Below are 20,054 nucleotides of genomic sequence, written 5' to 3'. Positions count from 1 at the left end.
ACTCAACCACTGAGCCACGCCGGCTGGGCTGTTTTCTGCTATTTTAAATGCTCTGTGTTCTCCTTCATGACCTTGTACAATTAAACATGAACAAGGCACCATTTTTACCATACAAGGATCTCATGGGAACTGTACATTTGAATTGAAATAGTATATATGCAATAGTTGCTTTACAAGAAAAAAGATTGTTTAATAAAATATACAATTTTAAATATTTAATACAGTTATTTAATAAAATATCCACTTTAAATAATTACAACCTAATAATTGTATTAGTAGCTAAGAATATTATGTATATGCCATATAGACAGTGCCTATACCTCACTATACTGTACATGCATTGCTGAAGTAAAAGAGTTCATGTTGCCTTAAGAGTGGTCTTGGGTCTGTTTCTCGGGTTGAGGGCGTTTCCCGAGATGATGAAAATTTGGACCCAGGATGTGCAATGCGTGGGGAGTGGTCTCCCGGGCACACTGAGTAGCATCAGGAAGGACCTCTTACTGATCAGGCCATCAGTCCAGTGATCCAGGCTGCAGCCTTCCAGAAAACATCTCAAAACACATTGCAGATGTCAGCATCGAAGCTAGAGCGGAGAGTAAGAGAGCCTCCATGCAGGCACTAGCAGGCCTGCTCTAAAACCTGAACCGGCCCCAAGGCGGGAACGGGGTTTCCAAGATAGGGCAGCATCCGGAGTCAAAGGGAAAGTTAGAAACCTCCGCACGGAAATCTCACAGTCCCCGTGCAACCACGAAGGCGGGCAGCGAGATCGCGCCCTGGGAAGTGGGAACTCCAGGCCCAGGCACCCCCCGGGGGCTGTGACTCGCGTCCTGTTGGCACCGGCAGGCTGTGCACAGAGAGGGGAGGACCTGAGGACCTGGGGATGCACCGATGCCGAGTGACCGCTCAGCCCAGACATGATCAAAGCGTGCAGAGGGCGCGGGCATCTCCTCTCTGCAGGGCACGCCAGCTCCAGTCTGCACCTGCAGGGCTCCCGGGGGTGGGAACGAGGCTGCTCCCCGTGTCACGGTTACTAGGAGGCTTCAGACTGCTGTGGGCCCAACGATGGGTTCCAGCCCTGCCGACTTGGAAAGTAACAACAGCAACACCACCCCCATCAGAGGAGCCGAGCGGACCGGAGGACAGCAAGAGGCGCTGGAAGGGGTTGAGCAGTGCAGCTCGGTGCCACCCAGTTCTGCTCCAGAAAGTCCCTGAGCAGCTGCGGTCCGATGGGAAAAGCCAGTGACACCACAGCGACGGGGTTAGTGACAGAGAAAAGCTGGAGAAAAGCAGCAGAGACCCAGGGCTGGAGAAAAGCAAGCTCGTGTGATTTTGCTCATGGTGTCCCCCGCACGTTCGCATGATGAAATCGCCTAAGGATGCCTTTCTGAGAACTGTACCCGTCATTACTCCTGACAGTAATTGTAAAAGGAATGAAAGATAAGGAGCTAATAAGTCTTAGGAGAACACTTTGGCCCAGGTTAGCACCTGCCTGGAGATGGCTGAGCGTGTCAGGAGCTGCCCCGCTCGGTGCTTCTGTTCTCGCTGAGCGTTGGCATGGAGTCCTCCCTGTGTGAAGCCGCCGTGCGTTTGCAGGATTCAGAAGGGACGCCACTGTGTTCTAAAGATGCTTTCAAATCAGGACACCCACCTGGTACCACAGTGCTGTCCTTGGACCTGAAGTAGGAAATCCTACGAGGACCTGAGATCAGGGGGGGCGGTTCCTGCCAGGCACCGGCCCCTTGGGAAGGAGGGGGAGGCCCACAGGCACCATCACCCTGGCCATGTGGGGGCCTCTCTAACCCGGGACCACACAGCTTCATGGCGTTTCCCTTTATGCTGTTGGTGTCCAATAGCACAATTCCCGTATGAGTGGCGTCTGTGGTTTTGAGTTGTCTCTTCCGAATAGTTCACATCCTCCCATCTAGGTGGCCGAGTCCTGTTCTCCTACTTTGGAAGCTGCTTAGGGCCTGGAATGAAATTTTAATCTGGGATCGGATGTAAAGCACCGTCAGCCTCCAGAACTGGTGTTAAATGAGCCAGTTCCCCAAAGAGAGGCTCGGCCTTCGGGGGCTGGGGCCTCACTTGTTTCCCTGGGGCTTCCGTAACTCGGTGAATCAAGATTTTTGGTGTTTTCCTCATCATTAAATTCAAGTTCTAAATGAATCTCTGCCTCCAGATTACAAGGCATTAATTTTGTTCTAATTGTCATGTGCGCCAGACCTTCCAGGGCCAAATGCTGTTTATAAATCATCCCCGGTGCCTGTTGCCTTGGTAACCGGAGTGACGGGCTCATTATTTCTGAGGGAGACCGGAGTTGCCGACACCTCTGTGTGAGTGTGAGATAAGGGGAGCTTAGCCATTGCTTTTGTTTAGAGTCGTCTTATTTACTTGTAGTACCTGAAGGTCAATGACTGTAAGCTGGGGCGGATTAGACTGAAAGGCGGGAAGCAGAAAGGCATCCCTGGGAAAAGATGCAGGCGGCACCATTTCATTCTACCTGCTTAGGAACGCCCTCCTAAGACTGTAAAAATGGAGCTAGAATGTATCCCATGCTTAGTGAAGTGATAAAGAAGCGTTTTGCAGCTTACTCGTTCGCATGACCCTAGGGCTTGGAAAAGCCATTTTTCTTCACTAAAATGTGGAGGTGGGTAGGTATGAAGTGATCCCCAAGTCCTTCTCAGTACGATCACTCAAGCCAACTTCACATAAACCTAAATTCATACTAATCTGTATATATAAAAGCCTAAGCAACCGTTATGGCTGAATGACTGGTTGCTATGACGCGCACTGAGCAGGCAGGCAGGCAGGCAAGCGATCCCGGATTGCGAAAGGGATGTCCGACTGCCTGCTTAGGCCCTATCCCTAAACCGGCAGTCAGACATCCCCCAAGGGCTCCTAGATTGTGAGAGGATGCAGGCCGGACTGAGGGACCCCTCCCCGCTCTCCCTACCGCCCCATGTACTGGGCCTCGATCCAGAATTTCAAGCATTGGGCCTCTAGTTTATAATAAAATACATAAAGTCTGTATTACCTGTAACCAAATCACACTGAAGTTCAAAGTTACTGGCTTATTCCTTTCCGGTTTATTTTCGTATTTGTTACATTTTACTCAGTTTAAGGAGCCTAAAGGAACAGCCCTCTGGAGTCATTTGAATCATCCTCACAGTATATGTGAGCACTGTTCTTTCAGAGCCCTGGCAGGATTCCCCTTTTTATGTGAAAAAGTTACCTAGTAACATCCACCTCTAGAATTTAATTCCAGACTCGGCCTTTGCAGACCATCTTAAAAATCACTGTAATGCAAATGCCATATTCTGATCATTGAAACCATTTTGAGGATATAAATTCCTGTCTGATATTTTGTCCCTCCTCCTCCTCCTCTTCCTTTTTGTCAGATTACAAATTCCTTTTCTTTATCAAGGATCCCTGTATCTGTATCCAAGAGGGAAGAAATATATGTGTGTGTGTGTGTGTGTGTGTGTGTGTGTGTGTGTATGTTTTTAGGGGCAGAAATATGTTTTTATTGATTTGAGAGAGAGGAAAGGAGAGGGAGAGAGAGAAATATCGATGATGAGAGAGAATCATTGATCAGCTGCCTCCTACATACCCCACACAGGGATCAAGCCCACAACCCCGGCATGTGCTCTGACTGGGTATTGAACCTTTAACTTCTGGTTCATAGGTCGATGCTCAACCACTGAGCAACACCACCTGCACAGATATACATATACGTATACATATACATATACATATACATATACATATACATATATTTCAAGTTATAGATATGATGTGTGTGAAAGCCTAGCACGTCAGGTCTACGTAAATAAAGTTCCTGGCCCATCACGGGCTCTTAGCAAGTGCTCCTTCCCTGTAGCCTCCCCTTGTGTGAGCTTACCTTGGCCAGGAACTGCTTGCTCATAGTGTGATGCAGGTGGGAGCACGGTGCTGGAGGCAGACACCAGCTCTGTGACCTGCACACGTGGGAGAAGCTCGCTGGGACCTGCGCATCCCTGGGGACAAGGCCCACCTCTCATTTCTTGTGTGAAGATTGTGAGGAACTATGTAAGCGCCTGGTCAGGGGATGGTGGCAGCTGTCATGATCCTCACATGTGCCTGGCACTTCAGATACTCTTTGCTAGCCTCCGTGAAATTCTGTTATCCCCATTTCACAGAGGTGAGAATTGGAAAATCTCCTTTGCTTTATCCAGTGCTCAGCCCCACCACGCTGCCTGTAGTCTGTGAGTGTGGTCTTCATCACCTCGTGTCTCTTCCCAGCCCGACAGCTCCATTTAAAACAATCTGCTCGGCCGGCGTGGCTCAGTGGTTGAGCGTTAACCTATGAACCAGGAGGTCATGGTTCGATTCCCGGTCGGGGCACAGGCCCGGGTTGCAGCTTGTCCACCCATGTGGGGCGTGCAGGAGGCAGCTGATCTATGATTCTCTCTCATTATTGATGTTTCTATCTCTCTCTCCCTTCCTCTTTGAAATCAATAAAAATATACTAAAAAATAAAATAAAACAATCCTTTCCTCCTTCCTGGCTTTTGAAGTTGTACATGTTCTTCAGTGTAAGCCAGGCTGTATCATGAATTCCTCTCATCCTCCAAAAAGGACTCACAAAAGGAAGTTCTCTGTCTTGCCTTCCGACTCCCATAATCCCTCACTTTCCTTCGAGGGTGAGAACCCGGGGGGGCAGGGGCCTTATCTCCATAATCCTTGTGACCCGGGAACTCTCCACGCGGTGATCTTCCACAGCTCCTCACAGCGAGGCCATAAATGATGATTGATCATTGGCAATTCTCCTTTTCTTCTTCCGGGTGATTTTGGCCCGATTGATTTGTCTTGGGAACTCTGAACATAGCTACGGAATGAAGATACTAAGTTGATGTCAGTGTGATTTTTAGAAGCCATGGGTAGGTTCCACACTGTTTCTCAGCGACTGTGCTGCAGTAGAAGCAACAAATAATGGAGTTAAAAGGGATTTTGCTTTTATTTTCATTTCAGCTGTTTGTAAGAGATGTTATAGCTCCAGTACTCATCCAATCATAATACACATTTTTCCCGTTATGAATTCATTACTATTTAATTTCTGTTTAAAGTCAGCGGATTTGGATTTGTGTAGAATCCATGCAACCAGCATCTCATAAGAAATTCCCTGAAATTTTAGTGTTAAAGAAGATGGGAGGTGATTATATTGGACTTGGTGTATTTAAGGCCAATGAGGTATCAGAGAAGATTGGAAGGAGCCACGTCAGGGACCTGTGTAAGCGCCAGAGGCCACGCAGAGCTGGGAGATGGGCGCCTGTGGACACTTCACCGTCAGCCACACGCAGCGCCAAGCAGCACCCGTGGCTTATCGACGCTGGTTCACCGACGAGAAGTACATCAACGATCAAGTTTGCTCTTTGTGACGTTGGAAGGAAATGCAGGAAGCTAGAAATTGCTATATATTCAGCAAACAGCTGTTCCCTTTGTTTTTTCTTTAGAAAAGCAAGTATTTCATAAATAAGAGCAATAATTACTGTTCTGAGACTGATGCTGAGTGTGGTTTCTCTCCATGGAGCGTGGTCCCTCCCCCGTCTGACAGGGGTGACAATAGGGACAACTCCCATTACAAGGAGCCGAGTAACCAAGACGGTCACCAGGCAGGTGTCCCAAACGCGCAGACGGCAGGGGGCAACTGCTACTTACGTCCCATAGGCTTATGGAAAGTTTCACACCGAATGGCCCGTCCTCATACAGATGTCAGTGGACGTGAAGGAGTCTGTGCGTTTGAGAACCGACCTGGCCTTATTAACAACGACCTTTTATTCTTCTTGCCCCCAGGAACTTGTGGAGTATTACAAGCACCACTCCCTGAAGGAAGGGTTCCGGAGCTTGGATACCACCCTGCAGTTTCCATACAAGGAGCCAGAGCCCGCAGCTGGACAGAGGGGCAGCAGGGTGGGCAGCAGCTGTGAGTACTGCCCTCTAACGGGTGGAGGCACAAGAGCATTCAGTTCTTTCTTCCAGAGCTTGAGATCTAAACCAGTTAGCACGTGAATGCCTTTAGCAAGGGGTTTCTCCAGCTAAGCAGAGTCAGACGGACCGACAGGTTTAAAACGTTTCCAGATACGGTTCTTGGCGCCAAGTTAAAAACCATGTTTGCATTCAGAGCTCCAAATGTAAAGGGTATGTTAATATGTAAGTTTTGTACTTTTCAATGACTTTTACATCAGCCACACTTTTTTTTAAACCCCTCAACAGAGGATATGTTTATTGATTTTTTTTTTATAGAGAGGGAAAGGAGGGAGAGCAAGACAGAGAGAGAGAGAGAGAGAGAGAGAGAGAGAGAGATATCAATCGGTTGCCTCCCATAAATGCCCCAACCTGGAATCGAACTTGCAAAGCAGAAACTAAGGGAGAAGTAGGTCTCATCAGGGCTCTATGTGCCATGACCAGGAATTGAACCTGTGACCCTTCAGTGTACGGGATGATGCTCCAACCAACCGAGCCACATGGGCGAGGGCAGCCAGCCTCTTTTTCTTTTACACATGTCTGCGGTCATAGTGCCATATGGGTAGCAGTATTTTAGCAAGGCGCATGCCCAGCTCTCTCATCTCCTGTGATCCTGTTTAAAGATGACTTCCGGATCCTGTTTCCTCTGTCGCCAGTATTGCTGAAAGCATACAGTAGGCACTGTCTTTTGGATCGAGCACTGGTCATCGAAGATTAGCATGCAGACCGCAGGCAGGTTCTGGTTGGATGTGAGCTCAAAGCAGACACTTTCTTCTCATCGCCGCTTGATGTCATACGATCTTCCTGGAGGTAGACAGAGCTTGTAGAGAGACCATCGTGATGAAAAATGTTGGGAGTAAAGTGTGATTTCATTCTCTTAGTTTGATACCTTTTTTTAAAAAAAAACACCATAAAACTGTGTTGGAGGCTGAACACAATTTTATTACTCCCAGAATGCTTAGCCTAAGCAAACTGGGATTTCCAGAGGTATTTCAGAAAAGAATTTACATCTGTGCAATAGAATTTCAACTGCCCCCAGCCCCAAAAGCTGAAACTGAGGGAGAAGTAGGTGTCGTCAGGGCTCTAACAGCGTCCGTAAAATCTTAAACGTGTCCCATAAGCAAACGTTCAAGTGATTTGTCACATGCACTGACAGGCTTGGTGTTTATTTGAATAACGTCATAGCTATTCTCTTCGCAAGGATTCCTGACAGATGACCAGTCAAGGTAGTCACAGCACACTCGAGATTGAAACTTCCAACGCTGATTAGAAGTTATCTTTCTATCTTTGAGCCCAGTGTTACCCAGGTATCTTAGATTCTCAGGCAGGTGGAGGAGTTCTATGTTTTTCTGTCGGGTGATCAGAGAGGAGGTCGCTCCTGAAGTGACCGGGAAGAAGCGAGTTAGTGCTTCATTCAGTTAGGAATGCACCATAGTCTACACTCCAAAACCATCCGACTGTTCCCATGTCACAGGATTATAACCTTCACGCAGATCTGTGATTCTGCCCCGATGCTTTGTTTATTTATTTGTTGTTGTTGTTGTTAATCCTAAGATGAGGATATTTTCCCACTGATTTTTAGAGAGAGTGGAAGGGACAGGGAGAGACGGAGAGAAACATCGATGTGAGAGAGACACATTGATTGGTTGCCTCCCACACACACACTGACCAGGGCCAGGGAACCTGCAACCGAGGTATGTGCCCTTGACCGGAATCGAACCCAAGACCCTTCACTGCGAGGGCCTGTGCTCTATCCACTGAGCCGCACCGGCTAGGCTGCCCCAATGCTTTATTGACCTGATGCTGACTCTTTCTGCTGCAGTGGCTGTCCTGGGAGCGCTGCGCTGGCTCTGAGGGCTGCCCCGGTGCTAGGTATGGAGCACTCAGTGTGGCCCTGCACGTGGTCACACCCAGGAGACGTGGCCGCTGCTCTCTCTACCTCTTCAGCTTTTACTGCTACTGCTCCTCCTCTCACACAGAAACAGTTCCCTGTGTTTGTAAGAGTTGGATAGAATCACTGGCTTTAACTCAGCAATTTAATCTTCGCCTTTATCAACTTTTAGATAGGCCTTGCTTATCCAAGGTCTGCGAAGGGTACCCCTGAGTGACAGCCCTGCCTCTGTGTAGGGGCCTAGCCCTTCGGGGTGGCCCGGCAGTGGTCGGGGGGATGCTAGGTACCCCGTATGAACGTGTGTGCGGGATGTGTGTGCCCACCTCTGCTCAGTAGCACCTAACAGCAGCTTTCACCAAGAAGGGTTGCCGGGGACCGTGCATCCGAAAGGCCATGGAGCAGCCAGCTGCAGCCAGAAGCCACCCTGTGTCGGGGAGGCTGGACGGGAGTTCCCAGCTGAGATCTGCTGCTGGTTGTTCTTTGGTTCGGCTGTGATAGGGGAGCCCGGGCGTGTGGCGGAGGCTGCTCGCGTCTGCACTGTCCGGATTAGAATGTCCTTACCAACGAGATCGCCAACTCGTTCTTTAGTCAGTGAAATATGACGCGGTTAGGACAGAAGGCCCTCATGCCAATGCAAAAAACAAAAACACCAAAAACACCATGTAAACGTCCATAGATTGGAATTACCCAGGAGGCCAGGGGGCATCCAGCACTTCAAGTTTGCAGCCCCTTGTCCACAGGCTCTGCGACTTTGTGTCACTGGAATGACCTGAGTGTTTCCGAGGAAGAAGGAGAGAGAAAGGACGAGGCGAGAATAGAGGGGGGACTCGGGCAGCCGAGGGAGCCGTCTGCTTCCCTGGAAACTGCAGTGACTCCGTGGGAGACCCTCTGCCCTGTGCTGTGGCCTGTGAGCAGTGGTCCCAGCAAGCCCGCCCGCACCCGCGGCCCGTGCCCCCGAGGGCTGGTGTGTTTGGAGGGCACCGGGCTGCCTTTGCCCGACTTGCTCCTCCGTGAGCACTTAATGCTGTTCAGGTCGGACCTTCGGCCAGTGACTTAGCCCGCCGGGGCCTCGGCGCTCTCCTCCGAGGTGGGAGGGATGAGATTAGAGATGTTATTACGCGCTTTTAAAGATAGCGTCTTAGATTGCTTTCTTCGGGCACATGGGAGGAGGAGGGGAGGAATGTTAATGGACCAATTACACTGGGGAAAGTTGCACCATGAGCGATTTCATAACCATCAGCAGACCTCCGACATTTTGCAAAGGTCTTTAATTAATTGGACCACAGAGTAGAGTTGGCTAATTTTAAAAAAATGTTGGTTATCGGTATTTAGATAATAGCAAAGGATCTTCTCACAAGAACGTATTAGTTGGAAAAGTTGGAAAAATACAAACCACTTAATCAAGTGATCAGAGTTCACATCACTAATGGGACAGGCAGGTGTGATAGACCCCCAGACCTGATTCCCCCAAACACAGCCCCGCCTCAGCGGTCTGTCTGCAAGAGGCTTCACCTGCGTCTAACCGCCAGGAAACGCCAGGCAAGGCCAAACGGACAGGCTGGTTATTCTGCGCTTAGGAAGTCCACACTGTGTGTGCAGTGTATTCTAACATGGTTTAGAAAAACCACCAACATCGGTAAAGGAAGGTCTCAAGAAGCAAAGTCAGGACCAGGGGCCCCTGGGAGACACAGCTGCTGTTAACGCGCTGCGTGTCGCTGACGTGTGAGAAAGCGTGGGGAGATGGGTGGGCTCGTGAACGAAGTAGAGATTGGCCCGGTCCTCGTGTGGTGGGGACAGATATTAGAGCCATCCTTCAAGCACTGCAGAGGCGGCCTGGGTCGTGGCGACCAGACCAGTGACCTTGCAGGAAAAAGTGAAGGTCGGAGCCAGGGCTGGGCACGGCCGGAGCACAGGGGCCGGAGCACAGGGGCCAGCGACAGCAGCAGGGCGAGGTCGGAGCCGTGAGGGGGGCCAGACCGCGGAGGCCTGGTGGGACTTGACTCTGGACGCAGTGGGGAGCCTTGGAGGGACTGAAGCAAAGGAGAGACGTGGTCCCGCTTAAGGTTTTCCAGGCGTCCTCTGGCTTCTCTGTTGAAACCAGGACCACGGGGAGAGGGACGAGGTAGAAAGATGGAGACCAGTTGCTACTGCGCAATCGGTGACAGATGGTGCCACCGTGGCCACCGAGGGGCCATGCAGGTGCTGTATTTGGAAGGTGACCCAGCAGGTCATTCTCACACATCGCGTGTGAGCGGGAACAGCAAGAGACAGTTTGAGAAGGACTAAGGTTTTTGGCCTGAGTGACTGGAATGTTGGAGGTTTCTTTTTTTTAAAAAAAAAAAATATATTTTTATTGATTTCAGAGAGGAAGGGAGAGGGAGAGAGAAACATCCATGATGAGAGAGAATCATGGATCGGCTGCCACACACTGGGGATGGAGCCTACAACCTGGGCCTGTGCCCTGACCGGGAATCGAACCCTGACCTCCTGGTTCATAGGTCGATGCTCAACCACTGAGCCACGCCGGCCGGGCAGGTTGGTGGTTTTTTAGGGAGGGACTCAGCTGGAGCCCGAAGGCTCGTCGGAGCTTTCTCGAAGCAGAATGAACAGTCGCCACATCTCTGTTTCCGTGGGCCTGTCTCTTCGCTGATTTGTAAGCTCCCGTGAAGTCAGACTTGTCTTGCTTGTTGTGTCTCCTGTAGCTCCTAACACAGCATTTTGCAAGCTTGTAGTTATCTAATAAACGTCTGCCGACTCTTTTCGGAGAGTAAGGGTTTAGACTCCATACACTCGATGCCTCTAAGTCGTCTGAAACCCCTGGAGATGGCAGGGGACCTAATTTCCACATTAATAGGGAAGGCCTCAGACCTGGTGTTTCTCGGGAGTGGCCTCCCGTGTTGAGCACTGCACATGAAGCACTTGTTCCCTTTTTCTAATGATTCCAGATCCACGTTGTTCTTGTTATATCTGGATTTCATGTGAAAGGAGATTTGACCACTTACGTCCCCATTCAATGAAATGAAACCAATCTGAATTATTCCTTATTTTCTTTCAGTGACAATATATAAATATACAGTAAGCCCTGAACCAGGGGTTTTCAGTTTGTTTCATGGAGGGAGGTGGGAGCAGATACTGAATGCTGCTGGGGTCTAAGACGCAGCCCACACTCTGCAACCACGCCAGGTGAGGAGTCACGGTTCCGATGAAACATTCATCCAGCATGTTCTCTGCTGCGGGCCGTCTGTAGACAGTCCTGGTACGAAGAACCTCCTGGGTGGCACACCAAAGGGCCCACTTAGCATCCGGTTCTCCGGAAAGCCTCTCGGCCGCTGCTGGGCAGCTGACTCCCAGGGGTCCCCGCGCCGATGGCAGGACCATCGGTCCAATTGCCTGACATGTTTACGAACAGCTTTTTATTATGCAAATGAGTGGACACAAGTGGCTGCTGCAGCTTGGAGCTGAGCGTTAGGCAGTGTCTATCCCAGAGAGCAGTGGGCAGGTGCGTAGGGCTGTGTTCACTTACACACGTCATGGAAGGTCAAGTGGCAGTTCAGGAACGCGGTGGCACTTCCTCACGGGGCCCGAGGAGCAGTGCTGATGGCACTTGGTCTTCACCCTGTGCACGTTAAGCGTCACTGAAAATTGAATAGATTTTCATTCGCTCATGAACATGAGCTGCCTGCTCAAGGCAGAGCTTATTAATTAAGGCAGCGACTAATTAGCCTGACAGCCCTAGCCAGTGCTGCTCAGTGGTTAGAGCGCCAGCCTGTGCACCAAAGGGTTGTAGCTCCGATTCCCCCCAGTCAAGGGCAATGTACTTGGGTTGCAGGTCCAATCCCTGACCCAGTCAGGGCATGTGCGGGAGATGACGAATCGGTGTGTCTCTCTCACATCGATGTAGTTTTATTTTTCTCTCTGTCTCCCCCTCCCTCACTCCCTCCTTCCACTTCCACTCTCTCTAAAAAAAAAAAAAAGTCAATGGAAAAAAATCCTCTGGTAAGGATTAACAACAAAAACAACAACATTAGCCTTGACAACAAAAGTATAGGCGTCATGCTGTCACTCATTACGTTTCTGTTCCGTAAACACTGTGCTCTTCTTGTATCTGGAGTCCGTCGGTGCTGTGTAGCTCCCTTTCTTGGTCAAGTCTCAGAACTGAATAGCGTTCCGTAATGATTGGCCAATCAGCCGATTATGGCTATGCTGATAGATTCGATTCCCAGTGTATTTACTCAGCAGATGACTTCCGTTTCAGTTAGAGTCTCAGGACTTGGGATTTCATTTGTTTAACTTGGAGATCATATTTGATTCTATTCTTAGAGAAATGCTGTCACTAGACAGTGGGCCACTTACTTGGCAACGCTCCATGAACGTTAGTGTGTACAAGGCACCAGGCGTGTGGAAAGTAAGCGGAGATCCCCGCCTGGATGTGGGGGTCTCGCCCAGCCAGGTCCTCCTGTCTGCGAACGGGAGTGAAACATGTTTGAGGAAGGAAGGGAGGCCCCCACCAGAGCATGCAGTTTGCAAATGACCACACAGATCTCCGCGTTGACTTACGGTGGTCTAGGTGGGCCCAGTTATGAATAGGAGACGTTTTTCTCAAGAAGGTTCCCAAAGTGACGGGATGCCCAGCAGGCAGAACATGCGCAGTATTGGGTGAGGCCGGGAAGACAAGGGCCCGGAGATAAAACCCCTCCCGGCTCCTGTTCGAACTCCTCGGCTGGCTCTGACTCTCACAGCATCGGTGTTGGTAGAGCAGGTGGGGTCTGTGTGTGTGGGAACAGGTGGATCCGTTCCTAGTGTGGGTAGAAACGCGCTCTGCAGGCTGAACCATGCTGCGCAATAGCTGCATCAGCACCACATTCTGACATGGCTCACGTCTAGATCCAACCCACACTTCCCCACGAAAACGTGTTATCTGGTAGGCCTGTCGCCAGAGGCGCCAGGCATTTACAGGCTGTGTTGCCAGCTCGAGAATTAAGGACCCGAAGGCCGTGGAAATGGATGTCTCGGGAGGGTGGTAACGATAAGTCATGCGACTCTGCGTCTAAAGTGGGAAGCGTCCCGACCAGCCCTTAACCAGCTGCCTGAGACCTCTAGCTGGGCGGCGTGGTGCCTGCCAGGAGACCTACCATCTGTAATAGCCGGTCAGCAGCTCAGAAAAAATCACAGTTATTGTAGGAACATCATTGGTAGATGCAGGCTGTCAGGGACCCTGGGGAGTAAGACCCGAGCATAACTGGCCCTCTGCCCTGGGCCTGTGCTGGCTTTTGTTGGAGTCTTCATTGAGCAGGTGAAGCGAGCCGGTGAGCTAGGCGAATAGGAGGAGGAGTCCCGGGAGCTGGCAGAATGCAAGACCCCGCTGAGAGACTTGTCCGCTCCCAGCTTCAGTGTGTGCGGCCCTGGGCCCCAGCCCGCATCCAGTGGCGATGCAGAAGCCAGATGAGCTGGTCCCTGCTCCTCCGAATAACGGACCTTAGGTGAGGCGACACAGGAGCCCGCGGAGTCATTAGCAGTGGAGCCAGGAGGGCCATGACGTAAGCGTGAGTGGATTTCTTGAGTTTGCGGAAGGCCATGCGCTCCACCCTGCGGGCTCTTCAGAAGTTTTGGCGGGAAGGATGTCTTACGCGGAGAATGTGCAGGCTCCCCGTCTCCCGGAGGTGACAAGGCGGGGACCCACCGGAGGAGACGATGGAAGGGTTCCGGGTGGCAACATGGAGTGGGGTGCCGTGCTCACCCGTAACGGGACAGACAGCCCCGAATTGCCAGTCAGCACAGAAAAGGGTCTTCATTTAGAAACAATGATTAAGACGCAAAGTGAGTGCGAGCGAAGGTTGAGGTCCCAGCTTTGACGCGACAGTTTTCCTGTGATTATAGACAACGGGACAGTTGTGTCAAGATGCTTTTTTTTCTTTTGCTGACACCTAAATGTTCTTTTTGCTTCTCTCTCCCTCTCTCCCTCTCTCCCCCTCTCTCAGCCCCCTCTCTGTTCTGTGGGTTTTCTCTTGTCCCTCCTCCAGACTTCAGCTTTGTCCCCCCTTCCTCCGCTCCTTTCTGGTCAGGTACTGCTCCACTGCTTGTCCGTGTCGTTTCCATTTGCTTCTGTTTGCAAAGAAAACGGTTTGCTTTCTCTGTGTGGCTTCCCATGTAGATGCATCTCTTCCCCAACAGCCCGGTCACATTCACACCTGCACCTCCCTCCCCTCTGTCACAGCACCACTGCTTGCCATGGCATTCCACTCCTCCAGTGTGTGTGTGCGTGTGTGCGTGCGTGTGTGTGTGCACGCGCTCCCGTTCTGTATTTCAGCAAGACAGTTTCTATTCAACCTGTCGGGAGAGGCCGGGGAGGGATGAGGGTCGAGCATGTAAAAAGGGCGTGGAATACCCTATAAACCCATCAGTTTCTTTAAGGATCAGAAATTTTAGTTCAGAAAAGCCAGTGTTTAGAAAATAAATAGAACACAAACCCCCACTGGGTCTCCAAATGTAGGAGTGAAATTCAGCACAGACGGCCGGAGGATGACTGTGCCCAGCGTTTTTTGTCTGGGTATTTTTGCCTCGGTTTCTGTCATTAGCCAGAGAATGGAATGGTTATTCATGGGACGTCAAGGAGAGTACGTTATGGCTGGATAGAGGATGTTTCCTTACAGATTTAAAAACATTAACTTCTAAGTCCCAGCAGAACCATTTAGAACTAGGAGGGCCTTAGAAGTCAGTCACCTGGTACCCACCTCTCGTTTCACAGGTGAGAAAAATGTAGCCTCCAGAACCTCAGAGATGCAGGCCAGGCCTCGCAGCTCAGTCGATAATTGGCTTTTTCCATCACAGGGGTATTTTTATGTGCGCCCATCTAAGGCGTGCCCCATAATTCAGTAAGAAAACTATTCAAGTGGGTTTTGTCTGAGCAGTAAAATAAAACGATCTGTTTTTACTCCCTTTATACTTCTGAAATCTACAGCATTGCTACTTGTTTACCTTATGATTGACAGCTGGAGACTAAAAATATTTCTATCGTTGCAAAGCCACGAATGCCAGGCCAGGGAGCCCTGTGGCCACGTGCGCAGGCTCTGCCGGGAGGCTCAGGTGGCCATCTCGGCCGCCCGGGCTCTGGGCCCTGTTACAGACACAGGCGCGTGGTGTTTCCTGTTTGTTTCTTTTTCTTCTCCTTCAGTTCCTTCCATCCCAGGTGAGCGATTCTCAGAATCACTGAACATATAATTGAAAACACTTTATAACCCCAAAGAGCAACAGGTAGAGAAGTGGATATAAAAACATGTTCTGAAACACGAGATGCGAGCAAATGTGCAGCTCGAATGCGTTTGGGCAGGGAGTCAGGGAGCTCCTGGTAACACAGCAGGTCAGCGTCAACCATGACAGCAATCTGAGTATAGGAGGTGAGCATGCCGATGTCATTTTGTAAAGAAATATGTTCTTACTGATTTTTAGAGAGAGAGGAAAGGAGAGGGAGCGAGAGAGGGATAGAAACGTCAATAATGAGAGAGACTCTTTGATTGGCTGCCTCCTGCTCACCCCTTCCCCTTCCTCCCCCCCCCACGGGATCGAGGCTGCAACTGGGCATGTGCCCTGAACAGGAATCGAACTGTGAGCCCACCGACCTAGCTGACACCATTTTTAATTACATACATCAGTGAAGGTTTTCTGTGAGGCAGGATTCATTGGAAAGAGAAGATAAATTGTGTTTGTGGAAACCTGATTTAAGCTTCTTCACCTAAGTGGAAATTATATGTAAAACAGTAACTGAGTTTAGCCCCAAATAAGTTTAGCAATAACAACAAAGAGGCCGGCTGGGGGAGGAAGTGCCATTTAACTGGCAGCGAACAGGACTCCGCAGGAGACCTTCTGAGCAAAAACAAATTGGTTGTTTTGAGTCTTAGTCCTAAAAGGTTACTAGTAAACGGAAAGCTTTCTGCCTCCGCGGTTCTGGTTAGAGGCAGAATGTGTGGCATCGGTAGGAAGTGCATGCTAGCTCTTTCAGGTCCTTTCTCCTCAGATAGGAACCTTTTCTAAACAAAAATGAGCCCCTGTTTTGTCGTTTTGAAGAATGTGAGAACAGAACCGTGGCCTTTAGACTTTAGGCAGTGACCTTGACCCTGATTGCCCTAAAGCCATCCTGCTGCTGCTCCCGGGCTGCCTGCCATTGTCGCTGTCCGTCCGAAGTCACACCTCCGCATTGTGACAGCATCACTGACGCTCGCTCACCCACTTAGCCCCTCCGGGTCCTCACCCCGCAAATCAGCGACTCCCCGTCCTGTCTCCGCAGTGCTGAGCCCCAAGGTGCTGGGCATCGCCGTGGCGCGCTACGACTTCTGTGCGAGGGACATGCGCGAGCTGTCCCTGCTGAAGGGGGACGTGGTGAAGATTTACACCAAGATGAGCGGCAATGGCTGGTGGCGAGGAGAAGCGAACGGCAAGGTGAGCTCTCCCTCCCGTGCGCTCGTCATGGCACATGAGCCCGAAGGTCATGGCAGCTGCAGGCCCCCCTCGAGCTGCTGGGGAGCGGCCCTCCCCTCCCAGACTCCGGCTCCGGGCCCTGATGGTGTTTCTTACCCCCAAGAGGCTGCGCTGAGGGGATGTGATGGTGGCATCAGCGCGGGTCACCTGGGCGAGGGCACGGCTCCTGGTGGGCTGAGGGTTGAGGAGCGTCAGTCCCTCGGCCTCGGAGCAGAAACTTGCTGTGCAGAACAGACGGTCTCCCGGCCGCTGATCCCAGTTGGGAGGAATGGGACCCAGTACCGCTGTCTTCATAGCCCCCTCTGTTCTGTGGCAGAAAGAGGACTCATTCCATACCAGAGCCTGTGTCCTCCTTCATTTGCATATTCATTTGTGTGCCAGCCAATGGGAACTCTGTCCTGCTCTAGGAGCCCCTAAGCCCGCCTTACCCGCCTGCACTGGTATAAACTCCAGCTTAACGGGGCGTCAGGGAAACAGCATGCCGGGCTCACTGGTTGCTTCTCTCCTGTAGGTGGGCTGGTTTCCGTCCACGTACGTGGAGGTGGATGAGTAGGTGCCGGTCCAGCGTGGCTCCGCCCAGACCCTTCGGAGGTGGACAGACCGAGGCCTGCACGGCTGTGAACGAACCCATGTGTTTCAAAAGCTGCATTTCCGGCTATTCCATGTCACCCTCCTGAGTCTTAATCCTGGGGTCTAAATGCTGGTGCTGACAGACAGCTGGGCACGGGACAGCGACCACTGGGTCATTGTCGAGGCCAGGGCAAAGCCCGAGCTTTCTTTCTCCCACAAAGAGCCCAGCAAACACATGGTTCGTCTTTCCACTTCCTCCATCCGGCCCGACCCAGGATGCCACCATCAGGAAACGCTTCCCGCCCGTTTCTTCTCACCGGAATTCGTTCATGGTCCAAAGAAGCAGAGTTCAGTGTTGCCCTTCCCAGCACTGAGCCCAGAGAGCTCCGCCGTTGGCAGCCGAAGGAGGGTCCAGCATGACTCCTCGTCTTCAAGGGCCTCGTGGGGGCTCATGGCGAACACTTTCATTCAGCTGTGCACAGAGGAAGAGAGTGCGTAGTGCGAGCGTCTCCCTGTGAGGCCCTCCCGCCCCGTGGCCGCCTTGGGTTGTTTTGGGGATGTGGGCTCTCCCTTGGTGAAGTCACCTTGGCTGGCAGGGGCCAGGCGGCTGCAGGGAACCTGAGTGAGGACGCATTGTTTACAGAAGCAGATTAAGGGCTATCATGTCTATGAGGTCATTGGACAGGAGCGACATCTGTTAACTCGGGCCTTCTTTCTCCCCTGCCCCCCCCACCCCACCCCCAAAAAGACCGAGGTAGGAGGGAGTTGCGGGTCTCCCCCTTCCCGGAGTATTTACAGCAGCACAAGCACAAGCCAGTTTGCTGAGGGTTTGGGAAGGAAAGTACAGCGGGGTCCTGCCTGCATTTCTGGGCCCGGAGGGTCACGAGGCATTTCTGGGCTTCCTCGGCGTGGCCCCCAGCTTCTCACCGAGGGTCTCCCCACCCACCCGCAGCCCCTGTTGGGGGGGCAGGTGAGCCAGTGGGGAGATGAGTTTCTGCAGTGGATTGATTTGACCAAGCCTTCACTTTTTATGTGACATGTTCTCTGTGTGATACACAGAGGCCCGGCCAAGGCAGTCAGGTGAAGACACTACGTGGCCCTTTCCCGACGAAATGGTTTCTCTGTAGCACAAGGTCCCGTCCAGGTGAGATCCAGGGGGTGTTTCGGGTTTGAAGAGAACCTAGCATGAGAAGCACTAACTGAAGGAGCCAAACTGGAAGCGTCCGGTCGGAGGCTCTGGATCATGTCTGACGTGAGGGAGGTGCCACCTGCTCGCTCCCCGACCCTCTCGAATTCCAGAACCTACTGTTCAATGCCCGCCCTCCCCCTGTAGAGACCCCCGGGGCTAGGCCGTCTCAGATAGGATAGAGTTGGGACCTTTACCTCAGAATTATGTAAACTGTGATTGTGTTTTAGAGAAATTACTATTTGCTAAAACCAGTTAGAGTTGATTGTGTGTGTGTGTGTGTGTGTGTGTGTGTGTAAATGACCATGGAGAGGAATTTTATAGACGTCTGTGCAGTAGAATTGTGCCCTCACGGTGTGTCCCCGTCTTACCTGCAGCTGTGAGTCGGAGAAGGTGCGTCTGTCGCTGTCTGTGGTCAGGGAAGCAGCAGCGTCACGCACGGAAACACCCCTGGGCGGGGTAGGAGCGGGTGTTGCTGTTGCAGCCGCTAGACTCCCTTCCTCACCATGGTGTGTGGTCTTCCTGTTGCATTTCACGGGCCTGGGGGGCGGCTCCGAGCAGAGGCGGTCGGAGCCCCTCTCACGATGCTGCCCAAGCGTCTCTGTCTGCGTTTAGCACTCCATATGGACACGGTCAGTGTGCGGGTTGGTGTCGGTTTCTAATACCAAAGACAGAAGTCAGTGTTCGTCCACATACTTTGTCTTGCCCGTATGCAGCCTTGTGTACTATGGTGGGTTTGTTTCACTTTGTAGTATTTTGTAAATATGTCAATACAATAAATAGTTACTCCATGCAATAAATTGATGTCTCGAGAGCTGAAGAGTCTTTCCATTGAATGATTCCCTAATTCGACTTACAGCAGCCCCCCTCCCCTTATCCATGGGGGGTATATTCCAAGACCCCCAGACCCTTATTTCATTTGTCCTATGCATACAGTCCCATGATAAAGTTTAACTTGTGAATTAGGCACAGTAAGAGATGGACACTAATAACTAGTAGTAAAATGGGACAATGAAAAGGAGACACTGAGAGGAAAGTGACGTGACCGCAGCCTTGTGTAAACCAAGGGCGACTTGAACACAAGCATCGTGAGACATGACAGTTGATCTGGTCGCCTGACGGCCACTGAGAGACTGACCGGCCGGTAGCAGCGTGCACAGTGTGAGACGCGGGGCAAAGGCTGAGTCGTGGCCCGGCCAGACGGAGCAGGGCAGCGGGGCCTCCTCATGCTACATGAGTGCGTGCATTTTAATCTTATGAATGGAAGACTTCTGGGGTTTTCCATTTATGTTCATATCTTGGGTGACTGTGGGTAATGGCTACCATGGAGAGTGGGGGGGCCGCGGAATTCCAACCTCATCGTAAACATGGGAACGAAGCCCTGATTTTGATGAGGTAGCTCCCGGGTCGTGGCCGGTACATGGCGCTCTCCCTGTGTTTGTCCAAATTCCCTCTGTATGACAGTGCCAGTGATACTGGATTAGGGTCCCATCCTTCTGCTGTATGATTTCATCCTAATTAGGTGCATTTGCCACAACCCTCTTTCCAAAGAAGGTCACATTTTGAGGTACTGGGAATGAGGATTTCAACTTACAAATTTTGGGGGACACAAAACCTATAACAGCTCTCTCCCTTGCACTCTCAGATTGTTAGCTTCCTAAAGATACAAAAGCTTCAGCAGTGTGGCTCAGCAGTTGAACGCCGTCCCATGCACCAGGAGGTCACTGGTTCGATTCTCAGGATACGTGCCCAGGTTGCGGGCTCGATCCCCAGTAGGGGCTGTGCAGGAGGCAGCCGAGCGATGCTTCTCTCTCATCGATGTTTCTATCTCTCCTCCCTCCCTCTCCCTTCCATTTTCTGAAATCAATAAAAATATATTTAAACAAAAGAGCAGCAGTGAGGGGGTGCAGTGTGGGAAGAGAGACGTGCGCGCGGG

At 51.3% G+C, this 20,054-nt stretch overlaps 1 protein-coding gene across 1 annotated transcript in view; it reads left to right on the top strand.

Moving 5' to 3' along the window:
- The window catches only part of VAV3 (vav guanine nucleotide exchange factor 3), a 170,223-nt gene extending 151,285 nt beyond the window's left edge, over positions 1-18,938 (top strand). The window contains exons 25-28 of the mRNA XM_015563403.1: positions 5,829-5,958; positions 13,869-13,952; positions 16,172-16,323; positions 16,874-18,938. Coding sequence (XP_015418889.1) covers positions 5,829-5,958; positions 13,869-13,952; positions 16,172-16,323; positions 16,874-16,915 — 408 coding nt within the window. The 3' untranslated portion in view covers positions 16,916-18,938. The remainder of the gene's footprint in view (positions 1-5,828; positions 5,959-13,868; positions 13,953-16,171; positions 16,324-16,873) is intronic.
- Positions 18,939-20,054: the final 1,116 nt, after the last annotated feature.

This window comes from Myotis davidii, unplaced genomic scaffold, assembly GCF_000327345.1.
Source record: "Myotis davidii unplaced genomic scaffold, ASM32734v1 scaffold217, whole genome shotgun sequence".
Classification (NCBI taxonomy): Eukaryota; Metazoa; Chordata; class Mammalia; order Chiroptera; family Vespertilionidae; genus Myotis; species Myotis davidii.
This window is presented reverse-complemented; position numbering and strand designations above follow the sequence as displayed.